General features: G+C 41.0%; 1 protein-coding gene across 2 annotated transcripts in view; it reads right to left on the reverse strand.

Annotated features, from left to right (window-relative positions):
• Nucleotides 1-12,004, reverse strand: part of COPS4 (COP9 signalosome subunit 4) — a 38,857-nt gene extending 26,853 nt beyond the window's left edge. For both annotated transcript variants that reach the window (XM_086405013.1, XM_086405012.1), the window contains exons 1-2: nt 11,922-12,004; nt 2,028-2,107 (exon numbers count right to left, since the gene is read on the reverse strand). In XM_086405013.1, coding sequence (XP_086261139.1) covers nt 2,028-2,107; nt 11,922-11,995 — 154 coding nt within the window. In that variant the 5' untranslated portion in view covers nt 11,996-12,004. The remainder of the gene's footprint in view (nt 1-2,027; nt 2,108-11,921) is intronic.
• Between the last annotated feature and the right edge of the window lie 8,572 nt (nt 12,005-20,576).

Here is a 20,576-nt window from a genome sequence, read left to right on the forward strand (position 1 = left end):
TAAAGTGAGGAGAGATAGTTACTGCCACCTGTACTTTACCAACAAAAACAACAAATAAGAACTTAGGTTAGTACTAGGAAATTTCCTGGTTGTCCAGTGGTCAGGAAACCATGATTTCACAGGAGTGGGCATGGGTTTGATCCCTGTCAGTGAACTAAGATCCACATGCTGAACTAAGATCCTGTATGCCGCATGGTGAGGCCAAAAAAGAAAAGAACAAAAAATTTTTAATAAATAGAGGCTTAAAAAATATAAATAAAAAATAAAGTCATTTTCCACTGTAAAAAAAAAAGAACTCAGGTCAGCACCAGATGTATGGATGGGTTTCCCTGGTGGCTCAGAGGTAAAGAATCTGCCTGCCAACGCAGGAGACGCAGGTCGAGCCTTGGGTCGGGAAGATCCCCTGGAGAAGGAAATGGCAACCCTCTCTAGCATTCTTGCCTGGAGAATCCCCTGGACAGAGGAGCTCGGAGGGTTACAGTTCACAGGGTTGCAAAAAGTTGGACAGAACTTAGTGACAAAACAACAAGATGTATAAACATATTTTATGCCATTGCTTGTAAACATTTATGCTGTATTATTATATATGATTAAGGATAAAAACTCTGGAGCCACACTGCTTACAAACCCTCCTGATTATATGCCCTCAGGCAAGAGACATTCCCCTGTGCTTCTCTTTCCTCTTTTGTGAAGTTAGATTCACAGAAGAAGAAAGACCTGTGAAGAAGGTTGCTGTGACACTTAAATGCAATTTACTAAAGTGCTTTAAGCAATACCTGGCACATACCAGTCAACAAATGTCAGTTATTATTATCACTTTAATTACATTTTTAAAAGATGCATTGTGTTTGTAAACCACTCCTTAGATAAATTAAGTTTAAATCAGTAGTTACTAGGGAAATAAATGATGGTTCAAAAACTATTCAGCTGATGCAAATGATTGTAACAGTAGACTGCTTTTTTTTTTTGGTGGTTCACTGGATTCAATGTTTATAAAAAGCACTGCTCTTTTACTACTAAGTGCAATGGTCTTTAAAAAGCTATGAGTTTTTCTGAAACCACTGCCAGTTTGTTTCACATCGCAGGCCTGAGTTATTTGAGGCAGTAACTGACAGGCTGTGTAACTAATCAGTTTACAGAGTATTAATTGGAACTGAATGATACCGGATGTGATGGAGAACAGTTTCATGACACATGCCATTAGGCACCTATAACTGTTAGAAGTCTAGGCTCTGCCACCTACTAACGAAATGTCCTTGGGGAAAAAAAATCACTGCATCCTGAGACTCATTTTATAATGTATTATATAGGGCTACTTACACCTATATTGTTAATCACAGGGTTACAAAACAGAGCCTGTGTGACGCACACTGTAACTGTAAAGCACTATCAAGTATCATTAATATTGTGAACTCAGAATAAATTCCAGCCTGAATTCTGAGTAATTTTCAAAATAACTGGGTATGCTTGAAGTGAGGGAGTAGGGAAGAATATCTTAAAAGAATGGAAATTTCTAGTTCCCATTCAAAAGAAATGTTCTTAACAACAGCTAATTCTTATCTAGCACTTATCATATGCTAGGTACTGTTGTAAGCACTTTATTATGGATATTAAGTCATTTAATTTTCCAACAATTCTACAGGGTAGTTATCATATCCCCATTTTATAGACAAGGAAAAGAAGGCATAGAGAGGTTATATAATTGACCCAAGATCACACAGCTAATAAAACAGCAGACCAGGATTTGAATCCAGACTATTCTCTGTCATTTGCTATACTGCCTCTCATCAGTTATTATATTAATAACTATGCAAAACCATAAATGTAAACTTAACAACCTCTTCACAGTTCATTGAAAAGCAAATATCAAGTGGCATGTAGTTTAAATTCTAAAATCAATCAAGCTCAATGCATATTTAATTTACTCACAATGTAAATTATATTGACAATCTAAAACAAGGCTTGAGCAAGCTTTTAAGTCTTAACTTGGTAATATAAGGCAAACATGGAATTTTTCTTCCACTTACTTGATTCCACAAAAGCTTTTAAAGCTTCTAGTTGTTCTGCCCCAGATAACTGAATGGCTTTTTCCAGGATCTGACGATACCTAAAATAATACAGAAAAAAAAAAAAAAGTGTGTTTAGAAGTCACCTATATAGACTATGGGCTTCCCAGGTGGCTCACTAATAAAGAATCTGTCTGCCAATGCAAGAGATGCAGGACACAGGCGTTTGATTCCTGGCTCAGGAAGATCCCCTGGAGGAGGAAATGGCAATCCACTCCAACATTTTTGCCTAAATAATTCCATGGATAGAGGAGCCTGGAGGGCTGCAGTCCATGGGGTTGCAAACTGAGCAACTGAGCACGAGCATATAATCTAATACTAACTTTGATGTTTATTTCTATTTACCCTGGTTGCTTTCACTGTGCTCTAGTTTGTGGCTTTCTTTATAGTAGTACACTACAGAATTTTTTTTAAGTTTTCAGTCCATTATAAGAAACATTAAATCTATAATTCAAAGTGCCACTTCTGGTTTTCTTTACAGTATACCATGATTTTTAAAGTTTCCATGTCCATCACAAAAAGACTAAATCTAAGTTCCTGGATCTAAGATGCCACTTTTTCTTTAAAGTTTCAGTTCTGAATTTAAAACATCAATTTTCTTTCAAGTGCCTCAAAAGGTAAGCTATATATATCCTTCACTAATGTAGGCAAAGGACATTATTTGAGGTGACCCAGAACCTTTTCCTTATGAATATAGGATTACCAACAACAGGGTAATGTTGACTAGGCAATGAAGCCAAATACTAGAGATCAGGTGTCTTAGTGTGTACAAAACACACCCCACCAAGCCAAATGTACTGACTGAACGTCCTTCATGCTGTCAGGCAGTGCCCGTTAGTTCTCTACTTGCATTAGCTTCTAACAACTATTCTAATATTCATGATCACAAAAATTCAAAGCAGCATTCTAAAAATGAGGGTGTAACGCTAAAAACAAGACTGATAAGAATTATTAAGCGATAGCAAATTGCTTCCTAACCTGTCAGCTCCATCAGGACAAGGATTTTTTGTTTCGTTTACTCCTATGTGGAGGAGGGCATGGCAACCCACTCCAATATTTTTGCCTGGAGAATCCCCATGGACAGAGGAGCCTGGCGGGCTATAGTGCACGGGGTCGCAGAGAGTCAAACATGACTGAGTGACTAAGTATAGTACATATAATGCCTAGAACAGTACTTGGCATATCATAAGCACTCGAAGATACAACAGTATTAGGAACATTTTATTTCTTAAATTGAGTGGTTGATACATAGGTATTATACTATTCTTTATCCCCTTTCTTTCAATCATAATATTTATCAAAAGCATTCATTAATGCATTTAAAAAACCAAATTGCAATTATTCAAAACATTATCCAGAATATAGTCAAGAAACAAAAACATACAAATAAGGCTCAAATTCTTTCAAATTTATGACTTGTATTTGTAAGGCACATCCTCAAGCTACAGTTCAGCACTCACTGATTCTCATCTGATATTCTCACAAGCTTGATTGTATAATTTCTCAAAACTGCAATGAATCAAACTGGCTTTGTAAGAAAGCAGGTATACTAACAGAAAAGACAGCCAACTCCAAAAGAAGAGTCAAACTAGTCTAAGAAAGAAAGGAAATATTATCAAGCTTTAAAATAAAAATTGCTATTTTAAAAATTTCTAAATTTGAGGGATAAAATACAGTCATCTAATAATTTATTCAGACGGAATCTCATTTTCAGGAGTTCCCTGGTGCCCTGCTAGTTAGGTTTCCAGGCTTTCATGCCATGGTCTGGGTTCAATCCCGGGTCAAGGAACTGAGATCCCACACACAAAAAATCTCATTCTCTCTCTCTGGATATATACATATACACACACTCTTATACATACAGATTTTTTTTCCCTATCTACATTTATACATATACTTTATTGCCCTGGGCATGATTTTAGTTAATGCATTCATTGGTTTATGATTTCTTTTTTAGATTACCTTACTTTTCATATAAATTAAATCAAGACTATGGCTAAACCCTCTTATTCTTAAAGCCCAGTTATCTTGTACTAATATTATATTCAAAGATGACAATGTCTCACTTATAAAAATTTGCTAATAACTTAAGTTTTAATTTACAGTTTCACAACTTATCAATCAACTAATCTATATTGGGAACATCAAAAAAGTTTTTTTAAATCTAAAACAATGGAAAAGATAGAAAAATGACTGATGTGGAGTGGTACATGACAACTACCAAATATTTTTCCATTAAAAAAAAATACTATGGAAAAAAAGAAATTTAGTTAATTAAGGCAACCTTGTGTCTCTGTCCCATGCATTTATCATCGACAAATGTTTATCAAACAAATGCCTATCATATATGTGAATTAAAGTTCAGTATATCAATTTCTGATTTCTTGGCACTTGAAGGGATTTGGAGGTCAATAAAACACATACATGGGAAAATGTACCACAGGCACTTCAGTTCGGTTCAGTTCAGTCACTGAGTCGCGTCCGACTCTTTGCGACCCCATGGAATGCAGCACGCCAGGCCTCCCTGTCCATCACCAACTCCCGGAGTCCACCCAAACCCATGTCCATTGAGTCGGTGATGCCATCCAACCATCTCATCATCTGTCGTCCCCTTCTCCTCCTGCCCTCAATCTTTCCCAAAACCTTGCTTCGATCACCAGTCCCATCCACAACTGGGTATTGTTTCTGCTTTGGCTCCATTCCTTCATTCTTTCTGGAGTTATTTCTCCACTGATCTCCAGTAGCATATTGGGCACCTACTGACCTGGGGAGTTCATCTTTCAGTGTCCTATCTTTTTGCCTTTTCATACTGTTCATGGGGTTCTCAAGGCAAGAATACTGAAGTGGTTTGCCATTAACCACATTCTGTCAGACCTCTACACCATGACCTGTCCGTCCGTCTCGGGTGGCTCCACACGGCATGGCTTAGTGTCACTGAGTTAGACACGGCTGTGGTCCGTGTGATCAGATTGGCTAGTTGTCTTTATAAAAAGTTCATTTGAAAAAAAAGAATCACCAAAACTACGTAACTAAGAAGTAATATCACCAAAACTTAAAACACAACGGAGTTCTTCCCAGTGGACTAGACACTCTTGAAGAACTGGTAAAGTAGAAAGCAGGTCAGAAGAACTTATCCAGAATAAAGCACTGAAATGGAAAGTACAGAAGACAGAGGAAAGGGCAGAGAGGTCACAGTAAGACGGCCTGACAAGGGTTTCCCTGGGGTGCTAGAAGAGAAAACAGAATGGGATAGAGGCAACATTTACAGAGTGCAAGCTGAAAAACCTCTAAGACAATGAAAGAATCCAATCCTTTGATTCAAGAAACACAAGGAAGCCTAACCAGGATAATGCCATAGAGCATTTACAAAAATTGGCCCCAATTCTTGTACTCTCTGTATCTATGCACCTTTGCAATGTGACTTTGTAGGTCTTTGCATCAAGAGGTAGAGTTTATCTCCCCACCCTCTGATCTGGGCTTGTTTTGACCAACAGAAGGCAGTAGAAGTAACATGCCTGTTCCAAGCACAGATTTCAAGAGAATTTGTGTTTATCTTTCTCTCCTGGAACCTGATTTTGCTACATGAATTAGTCCAGGCCAACTTACTGGATGGGGCTTCCCTGGTGGCTCAGATGGTAAAGAATCTGCCTGCAGTGCAAGAGACCTGGCTTTGATCCTTGGGTTGGGAAGATGCCCTGGAGAAGAGAATGGCTACCCACTTCAGTATGCTTGCCTGGAGAACTCCATGGACAGAGGAGCCTGGCAGGCTGCAGCCCATGGGGTTACATAGAGTTGGACCCAACTGAGCAACTTTCACTTGCACTTACACAACCTTTTGGATAATAAGGTAAGTAGCCTAGTCAGCGCCACTGCCCCAGCCAACACAGAGAAGCAGAGTTGCCTACCTGATCTGATGCATGTGCAGCCCCTGTGGAACCAAGACCATGTGGAGCAGGGAAGAATCAACCAGCTGGGCCCAGCTCAAACTGCCAATAAACCCAACTGTGAGCTAATAAATGACTCTGTTTTAAGCCACAAAGTTCTGGGGTGGTTTATTTCACAGCAAAACTTAATTGACACAGATGAGCAAAATCAAATCCACACACTCATCATAGTGAAGCTGCAGAAAATTAAAGACAAAATCTTACAGCTAAGCGTTAATATAATTTAGAAGAGAAATATTTTCTAATGAGGTTGATCTGTAAGCATTTTAAATATCTGAACTTAGTGGTAAGTAGGAAAACATGTGAGAAGAAGCTATCCCAGGCAAAAAAAAAAAAAAAATCAATATCTGAAAAGGCATCCAGTTTGCTGAAAATATAAAACCAAAAAGTAGGTGTGTTTCGAGTGAAGGGCATTGAGCCAAGCGACAGACTGTATTCTAGGTTTGTCACTAGCTATGTGACCTTGGAGCAAACGATTTCACCTGTTTTCTCATATGTAATGTAAATAATATCTGGGGCTTCCCTGGTGACTCAGATGGTACAGAATCTGCCTGCAATGCAGGTGACCTGGGTTCAATTCCCTGGTTGGGAAGACCCTCCAGAGAAAGGGATGGCTACCCACTCTACTATTCTTGCCTGGGAATTTCAAGGACAGAGGAGCCTGGCGGGCTATAGTCCATGGGCCACAAAAGACTCAGATACGACTGAGCAACTACCACCACCACCACCAATGTAAGCAATATCATTTACTGTTTAAGATTAAAATGTAATTAAAGTTATGCTTGGCATATGGTAAACACTAGATTTTACAGAACGCCCCTCTTCAGATGTGAATCACTGAAATTTGTATGTGGGAATAACAGAGAACCAGAGAATCTACATTAGAAGGGGTCTTTGAGGCTATGTAACCTCCTGTCAATAAAGGACAGAAATGGTATGGACCTAACAGAAGCAGAAGATATTAAGAAGAGATGGCAAGAATACACAGAAGAACTGTACAAAAAAGATCTTCACGACCCAGATAATCACGATGATATGATCACTCATCTAGAGCCAGACATCCTGGAATGTGAAGTCAAGTGGGCCTTAGAAAGCATCACTACGAACAAAGCTAGTGGAGGTGATGGAATTCCAGTTGAGCTATTTCAAATCCTGAAAGATGATGCTGTGAAAGTGCTGCACTCAATATGCCAGCAAATTTGGAAAACTCAGCAGTGGCCACAGCACTGGAAAAGGTCAGTTTTCATTCCAATCCCAAAGAAAGGCAATGCCAAAGAATGCTCAAACTACTGCACAATTGCATTCATCTCACACGCTAGTAAACTAATGCTCAAAATTCTCCAAGCCAGGCTTCAGCAATATGTGAACCATGAACTTTCTGATGTTCAAGCTGGTTTTAGAAAAGGCAGAGGAACCAGAGATCAAATTGCCAACATCTGCTGGATCATGGAAAAAGCAAGAGAGTTCCAGAAAAACATCTATTTCTGCTTTATTGACTATGCCAAAGCCTTTGACTGTGTGGATCACAATAAACTGTGGAAAATTCTGAAAGAGATGGGAATACCAGACCACCTGACCTGCCTCTTAAGAAATCTGTATGCAGGTCAGGAAGCAACAGTTATCAACAGTTAGAACTGGACATGGAACAACATGGAACAACGACTGGTTCCAAATAGGAAAAGGAGTACGTCAAGGCTGTATATTATCATCCTGCTTGTTTAACTTCTATGCAGAGTACATCATGAGAAACGCTGGACTGGAAGAAACACAAGCTGGAATCAAGATTGCCGGGAGAAATATCAATAACCTCAGATATGCAGATGACACCACCCTTATGGCAGAAAGTGAAGAGAAACTCAAACGCCTCTTGATGAAAGTGAAAGTGGAGAGTGAAAAAGTTGGCTTAAAGCTCAACATTCAGAAAATGAAGATCATGGCATCCGGTCCCGTCACTTCATGGGAAACAGATGGGGAAACAGTGGAAACGGTGTCAGACTTTACTTTTTTGGGCTCCAAAATCACTGCAGATGGTGACTGCAGCCATGAAATTAAAAGACGCTTACTCCTTGGAAGGAAAGTTATGTCCAACCTACATAGCATATTCAAAAGCAGAGACATTACTTTGCCAACAAAGGTCCATCTAGTCAAGGCTATGGTTTTTCCTGTGGTCATGTATGGATGTGAGAGCTGGACTGTGAAGAAGGCTGAGTGCCGAAGAATTGATGCTTTTGAAATGTGGTGTTGGAGAAGCTGCTTGAGAGTCCCTTGGACTGCAAGGAGATCCAACCAGTCCATTCTGAAGGAGATCAGCCCTGGGATTTCTTTGGAAGGAATGATGCTAAAGCTGAAACTCCAGTACTTTGGCCACCTCATGTGAAGAGCTGACTCATTGGAAAAGACCCTGATGCTCGGAGGGATTGGGGGCAGGAGGAGAAGGGGATGACAGAGGATGAGATGGCTGGATGGCATCACTGACTCGATGGACGTGAGTCTCAGTGAACTCCGGAGTTGGTGATGGACAGGGAGGCCTGGCATGCTGTGATTCATGGGGTTGCGAACAGTCGGACATGACTGAGCGACTGAACTGAACTGAACCTGCCTTTGGGGCATGTGTGTGTATAGTGTATGTAAGGTGTGTGTCTGTGTAATCTGAGCTGTGTGTGTGTGGGGGGGGCAACTAAAAGAGCCCCCATTCTCTTCTTTCTCCAGGTTAACAGTTTTTTTGTAAAATGAAATGTTTCGATTTCAAAGGCCTGATATCTTCCTCTGGGTACCCTCCATCCCACAGAACTGGGGGTGGGGTGGGCAGGGTCATATCTGTATAACATTGACTCAGCAAAGACCTTAAATCCATGACCTCAAACCTGCCCTCAGAGAAGTAACAATCTAGTCGGAAAAGCAGAGAAGTTAAAAGACAAAACAATGATGCGCTATCCTAGAGGTAAACACAGGATGCCACTGGGCAGAGGAAGAGCAAATAACCGAGTCCTCGATGTGATGATGGTTGTTCTCAGAAGCTTTATGGAAGAAATAACATCTGAACTGAATTCTGAAGAACCACACAGGTTTTAGCCAAGTGAATAAGCTAGCACAACAAATGCCCTCTCTCAAGGATTTTCTCTTATGAAACTTGTATGAGATAATCAACACAATGCATATGTACAAAAGCAGCATATATAATTTGCAAAATTGCTTCTCATATAGCCGATTTTTTATATCAATTTTAAACTGCTATTATTTCACAGTTATGGCAAAGTATTTCTAATTGAAGTTTTGACAAGAAAAGCAGTGTAGTCTGCCGGGTTAAAAATTAGCTTTTTAGAGTACAGAAACCTGGTTTCAAATATAAACTCTACACCTTTCCAGCTATTTACTGAGTCAAGCAATATTTATTGAATACCTACTCATAGATATTCTGTAAATTGCTGGTAATTCAGCAATATTTCAAAAAGGAATTTATTCCATTATTTCTTAATATGGACTCCTCTGTTGCATGCATGCATGCTAAGTTGCTTCAGTCGTGACCGACTCTGTGTGACCCCATGGACAGCAGTCCACCAGGTTCCTCTGCCCACAGAATTCTCCAGGCAAGAATACTGGAGTGGGTTGCCATTTCCTTCTCCAATTTAATTGCTAAGTCACGTCTAACTCTTTGGAACCCTAGGGACCATAGCCCACCAGGCCCCTCTGTCCATGGGATTTCCCAGGCAAGAATACCGGAGTGGGTTGCCATTTCCTTCTCCACCTTTGTTACTCCGCTCCTAATACAAACCCTAAAACCACTGGTATAAGAGTATTTCTCTCATAGAGCATGTAGCTGGCAGAACTGTTTTCTTGTGAAAATAAATATGACACATTCTTGCCCAGACAGGACCAGATATGTACCTACAGGCAAGGCCAAGACTTTCCTTAAGAAGCACTGGCTATCAGTTATCAAGTACTTTATTCCATTTAATCTTCACAATAATCCGTGTACTAGACTCTTACAATAATAGCATCCAATTACCTCCTCCTAACCAGGCCCCTCTGCAATGTAACCTGGCCCCTCTTCCCATAGAGGTAGACTGCATTTCCTCTAGCCTTGAATCCAGCCTGGTCTTGGGACTTACTCTGACCAGTGCTTGAGACCTGATATTGTGAGACTTCCAAGGGTAGCCTTAAGAGGCCTTGCCAGCTTCTTCTTTCACCCCCTTGAAACCTTCTTAAGGCCTTGAATGAGAGACAGTGTGCAGAAAGAGAGACCCAGCCAACAGCTACATGTGTATGCAAGTCCATTTTAGCCCTCCCAACCCCAGCTGAGCTGCAGGATGACTGCACTTGCATGAGTAGGCCCAGACAAGACCAGCAAAACGACCTATTTGATCTAAAGCATATTGAGAAATTATACTTCTTTTACACCACTAAGTTTTTGATTTGTTACAGAGCAGTAAATAACTGACGCACCCAATAAGGCAGATACTGTTGTTTATCTGCAATTCAGAGCTGAGGAAGTAAATGCTTAGCTTAAGTTTCAGAATTCTACAAATACGTGAAAACTATATCTCTTCTGATAACTAACACACTTATCTTTTTTTTAACAAAACAAAAAGGAAAGAAAACATGGAAAAAAATATGTAAGTTTTACTTTCATCCAAATCTATCAAAATTACATGTAAAAAGAATTGAGCAGTGAGACATATTCAATTTATTTCCAACCCAGGGATTAAGTCAATATGTACTTACCAGCTTCTTAATAATAATAATAGTAAGGAGGACAATCCTGTGGCTCTTTCTAAGTGTCAGGTACTGTTCTAGGTGCATATACACACTCTATTTTGTCCTCAGAAAGAATAATTATCTTATAATTATCCCATCTTCCTGAGAGGGAAATTTCCCCACAAAGTAGTTAAGCCCAAGAGCACTGCTAAATTTCCCACTGATATACTGGATTACATTTACTAGCAGACAAAATGCATTACAGCCTACATAAAACAAAGTCAATGTTTCAATGGCCAGGTTAAAACAGGTGTAGCCTGTTAAAATGGATCGACCTGATCTTAGCTGTCAAATGTAAATAGGATCAATTTGAGAAGCACACTTGAAACAGAATTACCAAAAAAAATAATAATAATAGTGCTGTGAAATCTACAAAGAGGAAACAGACATCTATCTATCTCCCTATCTATCTATCTAGATGTAATTAACACTGTTGAATAACTGGCTGCAGGGCAGGCACAAATCACAAATTTAAGTTGGAGTGGACTTAACCCTTCTACATAAATTCCGACAAAATTTCTAATCATCTGTTTAAAATTCTGCAAACATCACTACTCTAGACATCCTGACCCACGTTGTGGTGACATTCCTCCATGCCCTTCTTCAGAGTTGGTGGCGAGGAGAGAGAGTACCCAAAACACAACCCACAGAAGATGGTTCAAGTAGTTCTGGACGTCATGATAGCGGCCATACCTGCTCAGCCCCCGTCAGCCTCAAGAAGCCATCTCCCCGGAAAACTCTAAACCGAGGTTCCAGTCAAAGAGAAAAAAACGGGCGGAGAAAAGGCAAACAGAGGCCAGAATTCGGTGTGAGAGGCCGGCCAGTGATTGGGAAGGGGCACCGGGGAAGGTTTAGAAGGCCATGGGAGCAGTCGTCCCACAGACCGCGCTTCTAGAATCTTTAGAGAACGGAAAGGATGCCATCAAGGGCTGAAAAAGTTGACAGCCACTCCAGATCTATGGTCCTGAGCGCTCCCTGCACAAGGTCCCCTCCAGTTTTCTGCTGCTCCCAACATCTGCCTCCACGACCGACCTCAGGCCCGCCCCCTTGATCTTCAGGCCCGCTCCTAGCTTCACATCCGAAAGCCGCCGTCAATCCAAGGAGAACAAGTCTCTGGCTTGCTTCTCCACCTCCCAGGCCCCCGGGAAATACTCACTTGCCCGCCAGATCTTTATGAGAGCCGCTCGAATTCATGAGCTGGGCCAAATCCTGTCGCACGGCTGCCGCCATCTTTCTCCCAGCTCGGCGGAGGCTGCGGGGCCTCTCGCGGCCGAAAGAAACCGAGTGTAGTCCTCCAGAGTGCGGCTAGAGGGAACCCGAGATGCCACAGAGTAGCTCCTGTGTAGGCCAGACCGCCGAGTATGGGCGCCTGCGTTAGGTCCGCCTCCAAGGTTGATTGACGCGAAGCTCCACTCCTCAAATCCTAGGCCCGCCCGGGCTTCTCTTACAGGCTCCGGCTCACGCGCTCCCACTTCGGATTGGCGGATGAACTCCAAGGGACTGTGTCGCTTGTGCAACCCCAGTAAGTGCCCGATTCGCAAAACTTCGGGGTTTTCGTCAAGTTCCGGATCTCATGTCTGTAGTTTACCATCCCTTGTTCTTTAAGTCTGCACTTAAACTACCCATGGTAAAGAACGAGGTTTTTTTGTTTACAATTCACCACAGACCGGTACTTTTGTAAAGTACAATTAAAAATGTCCCCATTCCCTTCCTACTCTGCGTCTGTATATAGATTGATCATACATCTCAGTTTGTCCAGGACAGTGCCATTTTCCATCTGTCGTCCTGGAGTAATTGTTAATAACATGCCCTTTCACTCTGGAAACTGTTCCATTTGGATGACAAATTATATGATCGCCTTACCTTAATACGTAATTGTATTTATGTCTTTATATAGGAGTGCACATTTCTACAGCCTTGCCTACAAAGGGTGTTAAACTTTTGAATTTTTGCCGCTTTATATGTGAAAAAGAACATGTTCCCCATTTGGGGAAGGGGAAAGAAAAGTCCAGAACAAGGAAATCCTTTGAGAAAGTAATGTGGCGATTTGTTGTCGTTATTGTTGTTCTGTCGCTCAGTCGTGTCCAAATCTTTGCGACCCCATGGACTGCAGCAAGCCAGGCTTTCCTGTCCTTCACTACCGGTTCAGATGTCCCTCCATAGTTAAAAACAGTGAGATCTCCATGCCTGGCAACTGTGAGTCTGGATATTTAGTTTCCTTTTGCCTGGCACAAAGGAAAGGATGGTTTTGGAGAGTCAACCAGCAGTCTCCACTACCGTTTGCTCCTCTGATCATAATACAATATCTGTGTGTATCCTTCTTACGGTAGGAGACTCAACCCTAAAGAAGAAAGTTCAAGTTCCCACTCAGTGTTTGTAGCAGCTTAAAATCCAGGATGTCTGATAATGTACAACCCTCTCCAAAAGTTTGGATGTAATTGTTCATGGTCCAGACATATATACACTATAGAACAAATTATCTGCCTCAGGCCCAAAACAATAGAGGAGGAAGGACAGAAGGAATAGGATAACTACAGTTCCAGAAAAGTAAGAGTGGGAAGCACAGTAGTTACTTGTCCACAGCAACGGTAGAATCCTGCCCAGGAATTATGAACACCCACTACCGTTGTTATACCTGCGTGGTGGTTGGACACCATGGTTAGTACTGCATTTTGAGAGGATAATTGCATTGTTCATTGTATTTGGTGGACCCCAGCTTTGCCTTCTAAATACAAGTTAACTGGATGTTGGAGGGTATTCCCTCTCTAGGGGAACGCTTTAGGACTTGAACAGGTGAGGGCATTTGTAGACCAGGTTTTTCAGTGAGCTTTTTTTAAACATAATGTCATTGAATATTCAGTAAACTCTGCTTCCTTTACAGACAGTTTCAGGTGCCAATAAACATACTCAAAGTTGTTTTTGAAGTGAGGTGTTAATTGCTCAGTCTTGTCCAGCTCTTTGTGATCCCATGGACTATAGCCCACCAGGCTCCTCTGTCCATGGTATTCTCTAGGCAAGAATACTGGAGTGGGTTGCCATTTCCTCCTCCAGGGGATTCTCCCGACTGAGGGATTGAACCCAGGTCTCTTGCATTGTAGGCAAATTCTTTACTGTCTGAGCCACCAGGGAAGCTCCTAAAGTTTTTTTTTTTTTTAAGTGGTCATTAAATCTGCCCTATATCCTGACTTCCTTATGCAACCCATTCTTAACATCTTAATGATGGCATCCTTGAAATCATCTGAAAGAAAAAGCTTAAGTGAGAAGAGAACTCTATTAGTTTGATTTTTGCTTCAGTGTATCTTTCCTTTCTCTTGTTTTTTATTTATGTGTGTTTGCCAAAAAAATCACATTGGGCTCTGAGAAATCTCTAGGCTAAGTTTTCTGTCCTGTAATTTAGGGTTACACAAGCCATCAACTTTTTCAACTTAGTGAAGCTCCAGAATTTCCAGACATTCTGTTCTCTATCTACCCTGACTTCCAACTTTACGTGTAGTACCTTATGCGTGCGTGCTCAGTTACCCCTGACTCTTTGCTGCCCCATGGGCTGTAGTTCTCCAGGCTCCTCTGCCCATGGAATTTTCCAGGCAAGAAATACTGGAGTTGGGTTTCATTTACTACTCTAGGGGATCTTCCTAATCCAGTGATTGAACTTGAATCTCTTGTGTCTCCTGCACTGGCAGGCAGATTCTTTCCCACTAGCGCCACCTGGGAAACTCTTGTAATACCTTGCTGAAAAATAAAAGCAGCAGACACATACATAAAGTGGCTCTTTTCAAGATACCTCCACTAGACCTACAAGCTAGGGAGGGAGGTTCCCTGCCTTTCTAGTTATTGTAGGCAGCAGTTTTACTAAAACTTTTTGATGTGACAAAGCCTCCCTTTCCAAATTATTACGCATGCTCAACTTCTAAGAGAATACTACATAGTTTTAGGTTTGGTTATAGCAACGAGAAAAACAAACCTGGGTGGCACTGAGAATTTTTCCCTCCCTTATTTCAGTTGCTTAACAAGAAACTAGCTGGGCACCTCTGAGTCATGGGAAGTGCACAAATCCTAGTTCTTTTAACTAGGTCAAACCTTGGGTCCCAGTCCCAACTTAACTGAGTCAAAATTGTCATGTTGACAAAATTCCTCTAGTAATTGTTGCACATTAAATTTGAGTAGCACTGCTTTAGCAGATGTCACCACTAGTAGAGCTCTTCTCATTAAACCCTTATTTAATAAGGCCATTTCCCTGGTCAGACATCTCCTGTTTTCACATAATCACCTCTTAGTAGATGGTCTCTTCCTCCTTACAGTTCCCCTACAGATATGCAAAGAAGGCTATCCTAGGGTCCTTTTCCTGGCACATCTTCCACTCTGCGTCTTGTGTGCCCAGCTCAAATATGCCTTGCTGTAGAAGTAATAATAATAATTAAAAAAAAAAAAAGAATAGGGTGAGTGCATATGTTCTGCTATTTTCTGAGCACTGAAAGTGAAGCCGCTCAGTCATGTCCGACTCTTTGCGACCCCGTGGACTGTAGCCTACCAGGCTTCTCTGTCCATGGGATTCTCCAGGCAAGAATACTGGAATGGGTTACCATTTCCTTCTCCAGGGGATCTTCCCAACCCAGAGATCGAACCCAGGTCTCCCGCATTGGAGGCAGACGCTTTTAACCTCTGAGCCACCAGGAAAGCTCTAAATCTGTTCCATATGTTCTTGGTACTATTATCAATATTGTTCTAGAGTTATCTTGTGTTTCCCAGACTAGTCCCTGAATCAGCCATTTCTCCAAGAAGGCCTTGTTCCTTTTTTTTCTTTAATCTTTAAAAATTTTTATTTTTATTTTTTTTAATACCAAAAACAATTTGTTTTGGGGTATGGCCAGCTAACAATGTTGTGATAGTTTCAGGTGAACAGCCTTTTATGTTTGAAAGTCAGTTTTCTTAGATATAATCAACCTTGGCTCACTTTTCTTTAGACTGTTAAGTGTGATACTCTATTTTCCTGGGGAATAAAGCATTGCTGAAAAATACCTCATGAGAGTCTAATTTTCTTTTCTTGTAAATGACCTACATTTTTTTTTAACCTAGATGTCCCCCAATTTATCTTCCTCTCACATTAAGTAATTTTACTAGACTGGGTGTTGTTGTTGGTCATTCTGGGTCATTCTCAGGTACACAGTATGCTCTTTTAATACATAGTTTCAATTTCTTTTCAACATCATTGTCTTTCATTATAATTTCTTATACTTGCTGTATTCCTTTGGTTTCTTTCTTCAGAAACTACTATATCTCTATGTTAAATCTGAAGAGCTACCTATTTTTAATACTAGTCACCTTTCCTCAAAATCTTTTTATTCTTCTTATTTTTAAAAATTTCATCCTTTTCACTCTCTCTGTCTCTTAAGGCACTGTTTTTTTTATTTTAATGTACTCCTGGTTTCCTCCTAGTCTAGTCTTCATTTCAAAAATTATATTTTTATTTCTAATTCTTTCCCGAGTTCCACCACTCATTCTGGGTGTTTCTAATTTTATGATGTTACCCCATCATGTCCTCTATTGTTTTCTTTTCAATTTCACTCATGAAAAAAGTGTATGAAGGCTTAAAAAATGTGTATCATCTTCTTTTCAGTTTGACTACTGATTACCCTCCCCAGCATGAGTATGGGCAAGCTCTGGGAGTTGATAAAGGACAGGGAAGCCTGGTGTGTTGAAGTCCATGGGGTCGAAAAGAGTTGGACACGACTGAGCGACTGAACTGAAATGTCTTCCCTCTTCTGACATTCACTGTCAAACACTTTTTCTTCAGTAATATATGAGAATATGTTTTCATATTTCCTTCCTTTTAGACACTTTAGTACCCCATTGCCTCTTTGTGGTGGTGGTGGTTTAGTTACTCAGTCCTATCTGACTCTTATGACCCCATGGACTGTAGTCTACCAGGCTCCTCTGTCCATGGGTTTCTCCAGGCAAGAATACTGAAGTGGGTTGCTATGGCCTCCTCCAGGGGATCTTCCTGACCCAGAGATCAAACTCAAGTCTCATGCATTGCAGGCAGATTCTTAACTGGCTGAGCCACCGGGGAAGCCCTCATTGCCTTTTTATTACACCTCAAGAAGTGGGACTCTTAAAGTATTTTTATTTCTACCCTCTTCAGTCCTAGTGGAAACCTTCAGAACATACAGTATTTATTTCTGCCCCTTCCACTTCCATTGCATTCCTAGGTTTCACTGAGAAAAGTTGGTGCTTTTGTTCTATTCCACCAAATATTTTGTTTTCCTTTGCACTGTCTCTTCTATTCAAGGAATCCTTAATCTACCACTTGTGTTACAATGCCCAGTTACATTGTCATTATTCACTTGTACTACTATATAAATTCAAAGTGAATTACTCACCAAATTTCCTTTCTCTTCATCTTCCTTGTCTTGTTATGAGGTCTCTCTTCTGATTGTTTTGTTGTTTGGTAGTGTTTACTCTGAAGTGGTCCCTCAGATATTGTGCTTGGGTAACAAAACTTATGAATCTGTGCATATTCATAAATATTTATCATCCTGACATTTAAATGGAACTTGGGCTGAGTTGCTGTTCTTTTCCCTCAGTGATCTGTAGATGGTATTCCGCACAGTCTTCTAGCTTGCAGGATTTCAGGTAAGATCAGTGCAGTGGCGCTAGTGGAAAAGAACCTGCCTGCCAATGCAGGAGATGTAAGAGATGTGGATTCAATCCCTGGGTTGGGAAGATCCCCTGGAAGAGGGCACAGCAATGCACTCCAGTATTCTTGCCTGTAGAATCTCATGGACAGAGGAGCCTGGTGGGCTACAGTCCATAGGGTTGCAAAGAGTCGGACACGACTGAGCATGCATGCATGCACCAATGCAGTGGTTTCGCTCTCTCTCTTTCCTGCTCCCTCTCTTTTTCTTTCTCCTTCCTTTACCCCCTCCCTCCTCCATTCTCTATCTCCCCTTTTTTTCTCTTTCTTTATTCTCTTTGAGAGACTAAATAGGCAAACAGGCAGTGGCAAGACCATATATTAAAATAAAACTCTTGACCCATAGTCTACAGCATCTGGACCAAGAAATCAATTCACCATCTGCGTCAACCATTACAGGATCCAAACAGCAGCTCCTGTAACCTTCAGTCCCAAATAGTCACCACTTGATCAATAACTACCAGATTCCTGAATTTTTGCTCCCAGTTGTAACTTCAGTTCAATTCAGTCACTCAGTGGGGCCCGACTCTTTGCGACCCCAGGGACTGCAGCACACCACGCCTCTCTGTTCATCACTAACTCCCAGAGCTTGCTCAAGCTCACGTCCATGGAGTCGGTGATGCCATCCAACCAACTCATCCTCTGTCATCCCTGTCTCCTGCCGCCTTCAGTCTTCCCTAGGATCAAGGTCTTTTCCAATGAGTCAGTTCTTCGCAAAAGGTGGCCAAGGTATTGGAACCTCAGCTATAACTTAAGACCAACCAAGGAAAGCTAAATATGCGCCCCCTAATGATTCACATGATACCTCCCTTCAAGTTAGGCTGTTGGCAGCCTCCTCATGTCCACAGCTTCATGTCAGGGCACACCTGAATTCCCTTTTTTCCACTGTAAAGATGCCTGCCTTTGACTCAGACACAAGTGATGGTGACCACCTCCCTTGATATAGAAAGCTCTAAATAAATAGCTTTTGCTTGTTGTCATTTGGTTGCTCCCTGTTTCCACACTTCCTTCCTGCGTTTTCTTCCCAGTACCTTGTCTCCCTCTCCTCCACCCCTTATCCTCCTCATTGTTCTTCTTTCTTTTTTCATCTTTTTGTAGGAAGCTTGTTCTTTCCACTTGGAAGCTTTTAAAATCTTTTCTTAACAGGAATTTCCCTCAAATGTGCTTGGGTGTGTCTTTTCCCACTGATCTTAGTTGAAACTCAGTGATTCTTTTATCTGTAGATGCAAATCTGTCTTTAGGGAAATTTTCTAGTATCATCTGTTTAATATTACTTCTCTCTTTTTTTTTATCATTTCCTTTCTTTCCTTCTGAAACTGTAACTAGTCATATATGACAGATCGCTTGGGTATCTCTTCAAAGTGATTTGCCTTTTTCATTGTAATTTCTCTCCTTATATTTTTGCTTTGTTTTGAGTTTTCTCTTCCACTTTTTTGGCTGCTTAGCAAGATTCAGTTTTCCTTCAATATATCTTTGATGTTATATCTTAAAAATCATGATTTTTATGTGGATAAAATTTTGTGTAAAAATGTTATAGCTGCTTTAATTGTAATAGTGCCAAGGACAGAAATGGTAAGGACCTAACAGAAGCAGAGGATATTAAGAAGAGGTGGCAAGAATACACAGAAGAACTATACAAAAAAGATCTTCATGACCCAGATAACCACAATGGTGTGATCACTCACCTAGAGCCAGACATCCTGGAATGTGAAGTCAAGTGGGCCTTAGAAAGCATCACTACGAACAAAGCTAGTGGAGGTGATGGAATTCCAGCTGAGTTATTTCAGATCCTAAAAGATGATGCACTGAAAGTGTTGCAGATCAATATGCCAGCAAATTTGGAAAACTCAGCAGTGCCACAGGACTGGAAAAGGTCAATTTTCATTCCAATCCCAAAGAAAGGGAACGCCAAAGAATGTTCAAACTACCACACAATTGCACTCATCATACACGCTAGCAAAGTAATGCTGAAAATTCTCCAAGCTAGGCTTCAACAGTATGTGAACCAAGAAATTCCAGATGTTCAAGCTTGGTTTAGAAAAGGCAGGGGAACCAGAGATTAAATGGCCAACATCCATTGGATCATAGAAAAAGCAAGAGAATTCCAGAAAAACATCTACTTCTGCTTCATTGACTACTCTAAGGCTTTGACTGTGTGGATCACAACAAACTGTGGCAAATTCTTCAAGAGATGGGAATTTCCTACCTGCCTTACCTACCTCCTCTGAAACCTGTATGCAGGTCAAGAAGCAACGATTAGAACTGGACATGGAACAACGGACTGGTTCCAAATTGGGAAAGGAGTACATCAAGGCTGTATATTGTCACCCTGCTTACTTAACTTATATGCAGAGTACATCATGCAAAATGCCAGGCTGGATGAAGCACAAGCTGGAATCAAGATTGCTGGAAGAAATATCAATAACCTCAGATATACAGATGACACCACCCTTATGGCAGAAAGTGAAGACAAACTCGAGTCTTTTGATAAAAGTGAAAGAGGAGAGTGAAAAGGTTGGCTTAAAGCTCAACATTCATAAAACTAAGATCATGGCATCTGGTCCCATCACTTCATGGCAAATAGATGGGGAAACAGTGGAAACAGTGGCAGACTTTATTTTTTGGGGCTCCAAAATCACTGCAGATGGTGATTACAGCCATGAAATTAAAAGACGCTTACTCCTTGGAAGGAAAGTTATGATCAACCTAAACAGCATATTAAAAAGCAGAGACATTACTTTGCCAACAAAGGTCTGTCTAGTAAAAGCTATGGTTTTTCCAGTAGTCATGTATGGATGTGAGAGTTGGACTATAAAGAAAGCTGAGCATCAAAGAATTGATGCTTTTGAACTGTGGTGTTGGAGAAGCTGCTTGAGAGTCCCCTGGACTGTAAGGAGATCAAACCAGTCAATCCTGAATATTCATTGGAGGGACTGATGCTGAAGCTGAAGCTGCAATACTTTTGCCACCTGATGCAAATAGCTGACTCATTAGAAAAGACCCTGATGCTGGGAAAGATTGAAGGCAGGAGAAGGGGATAACAGAGGATGAGATGGTTGGATGGCATCACTGACTCAATGGACGTGAGTTGGAGCAAACTCTGGGAGTTGGTGATGGACA

Source organism: Bos grunniens, chromosome 6 (assembly GCF_055505025.1).
Source record: "Bos grunniens cultivar Pamir isolate PY7600 chromosome 6, Bosgru_T2T1.0, whole genome shotgun sequence".
NCBI classification, from domain to species: domain Eukaryota; kingdom Metazoa; phylum Chordata; class Mammalia; order Artiodactyla; family Bovidae; genus Bos; species Bos grunniens.